General features: G+C 42.5%; 1 protein-coding gene across 1 annotated transcript; it reads left to right on the forward strand.

Annotated features, from left to right (window-relative positions):
- Nucleotides 1-532: 532 nt before the first annotated feature.
- On the forward strand, nucleotides 533-2,018 carry LOC112240073 (the record flags this gene model as incomplete). The annotated part of the gene is given in 2 exon segments (XM_042314339.1): nucleotides 533-664; nucleotides 1,550-2,018. Coding segments are annotated over 2 exon segments (419 nt in total), but the record flags the coding sequence as incomplete, so codon positions are not given.
- Between the last annotated feature and the right edge of the window lie 689 nt (nucleotides 2,019-2,707).

Below are 2,707 nucleotides of genomic sequence, written 5' to 3' on the forward strand. Positions count from 1 at the left end.
AGGACTGGAGGACAGAGAACAGTAGAGGACTGGAGGACAGAGAACAGGTAGAGGACTGGAGGACAGAGAACACAGGTGGAGGACAGAGAACAGGTAGGACTGGAGGACAGAGAACAGCTGGAGGAGTGGAGGACAGAGAACAGCTAGGAGGAGTGGAGGACAGAGAACAGCTGGAGGAGTGGAGGACAGAGAACAGGTAGAGGACTGGAGGACAGAGAACAGGTAGAGGAGTGGAGGACAGAGAACAGCTGGAGGAGTGGAGGACAGAGAACAGCTGGAGGAGTGGAGGACAGAGAACAGCTGGAGGAGTGGAGGACAGAGAACAGCTGGAGGAGTGGAGGACAGAGAACAGGTAGAGGACTGGAGGACAGAGAACAGCTGGAGGAGTGGAGGACAGAGAGCAGGTAGAGGACTGGAGGTTAAGCTGCCATAGTAACTAAAGCATTACAACCACAAATTGTTGTCTGACAATTTAAACCAATTTCTTGTTGGTTTCTGACCAATGTGTGTTTTTGTTTGTTTCCTCTAATAGAACGGAAGGTAGCGTTCTCTGTTACTTTGGGAGTTGGGGGTTACTATGGTGGTTACTATGGACCCACATCCACTACCCTGGTCTACAAGGACATCCTGACAAACATCGGCAATCACTACAACCCAACTAATGGTGAGTTACACTGTACGCTTTGCTGCCATTTCTTACTCTTGAACTGATCTGTAGAGAGTCTTCAACTGAACCATCTATACAGAGTCTTCAACTGAACCATCTATAGAGAGTCTTCAACTGAACCATCTATAGAGTCTTCAACTGAATTATCTATAGTCTTCAACTGAATTATCTATAGAGAGTCTTCAACTGAACTATCTATAGAGAGTCTTCAACTGAATTATCTATAGAGAGTCTTCAACTGAATTATCTATAGAGAGTCTTCAACTGAATTATCTAGAGAGTCTTCAACTGAACCATCTATAGAGAGTCTTCAACAATCTAGAGTCTTCAACTGAACCATCTATAGAGAGTCTTCAACTGAATTATCTATAGAGAGTCTTCAACTGAATTATCTATAGAGAGTCTTCAACTGAATTATCTATAGAGAGTCTTCAACTGAACCATCTATAGAGAGTCTTCAACTGAATTATCTATAGAGAGTCTTCAACTGAACCATCTATAGAGAGTCTTCTGAATTATCTATAGAGAACTGAATTATCTATAGAGTCTTCAACTGAATTATCTATAGAGAGTCTTCAACTGAATTATCTATAGAGAGTCTTCAACTGAATTATCTATAGTCTTCAACTGAATTATCTATAGAGAGTCTTCAACTGAATTATCTATAGAGAGTCTTCAACTGAATTATCTAGAGAGTCTTCAACTGAATTATCTATAGAGAGTCTTCAACTGAACCATCTATATAGAGTCTTCAACTGAACCATCTATAGAGAGTCTTCAACTGAACCATCTATAGAGAGTCTTCAACTGAACCATCTACAGAGAGTCTTCAACTGAACTCTGTATGGAGAGAGAGCCTCACATGTTCCATCGCTTTCCCAGGTCACTTCACAGCCCCAGTGAGGGGAGTGTACTACTTCAGAATCGCCTTGTTCGGAATCGTAGAAAGGAACAGCGGAATACATTGCAACCTCCGCACAAACGGCACCGTAACCCTGAAGGCAGGTCTTTGGGAATACATTGCAAAGTCCCAGCACCATGTAGCTAATGCTGCCTCTCTGCTGCTAGAGCAGGGAGACGTAGTTGATGTTCAACTGGGTGGAACCACAATCTACGATGACAGTCACAAGAGAAACACCTTCAGTGGCTTCCTGCTCTTCCCAGTGTGAGATGCTATTCAGTGAACCACAGTGGAATGAAGCCCTCAGCCAACGTGTGTTTATCCTATATATATGTTTCTATTGATTGCAATGTTGTGTCTGGCAGGAGCACCCTTCTCATTTTGATGATACAGTAAATTAAATCGATTGATCGATCAATACATAAATAAATCAACCAAGAAATCTGTCAATCATTATGAATCTTTCTGCCAGGGAAAATGAAAGATTAACAACATATGTATTCTCATGTATGTTGTGGACTCAAGATCATTCAATATTTATTTTCATTCTATATCAATCTATAGAAGTAGAGATGTTGACTGTTGCTGTTAGAGCAGCTGTTAGGTATGGTAGATCAGCTGTTAGGTACGGTAAAGCACCTGTTAGAGCAGCTGTTAGGTAAGGTAGAGCAGCTGTTAGGTATGGTAGAGCAGCTGTTAGGTATGGTAGAGCAGCTGTTAGGTATGGTAGAGCAGCTGTTAGGTATGGTAGATCAGCTGTTAGGTATGGTAGATCAGCTGTTAGGTATGGTAGATCAGCTGTTAGGTATGGTAGATCAGCTGTTAGGTATGGTAGATCAGCTGTTAGGTATGGTAGATCAGCTGTTAGGTATGGTAGATCAGCTGTTAGGTATGGTAGAGCAGCTGGTAGATCAGCTGTTAGGTATGGTAGATCAGCTGTTAGGTATGGTAGAGCAGCTGTTAGATCAGCTGTTAGGTATGGTAGAGCAGCTGTTAGGTATGGTAGATCAGCTGATAGGTATGGTAGAGCAGCTGTTAGGTATGGTAGAGCAGCTGTTAGGTACGGTAGAGCAGCTGTTAGAGCAGATGTTAGGTATGGTAGAGCAGCTGTTAGGTACGGTAGATCAGCTGTTAGGTAT

Source organism: Oncorhynchus tshawytscha, unplaced genomic scaffold (assembly GCF_018296145.1).
Source record: "Oncorhynchus tshawytscha isolate Ot180627B unplaced genomic scaffold, Otsh_v2.0 Un_contig_5849_pilon_pilon, whole genome shotgun sequence".
In the NCBI taxonomy this organism is placed as follows: domain Eukaryota; kingdom Metazoa; phylum Chordata; class Actinopteri; order Salmoniformes; family Salmonidae; genus Oncorhynchus; species Oncorhynchus tshawytscha.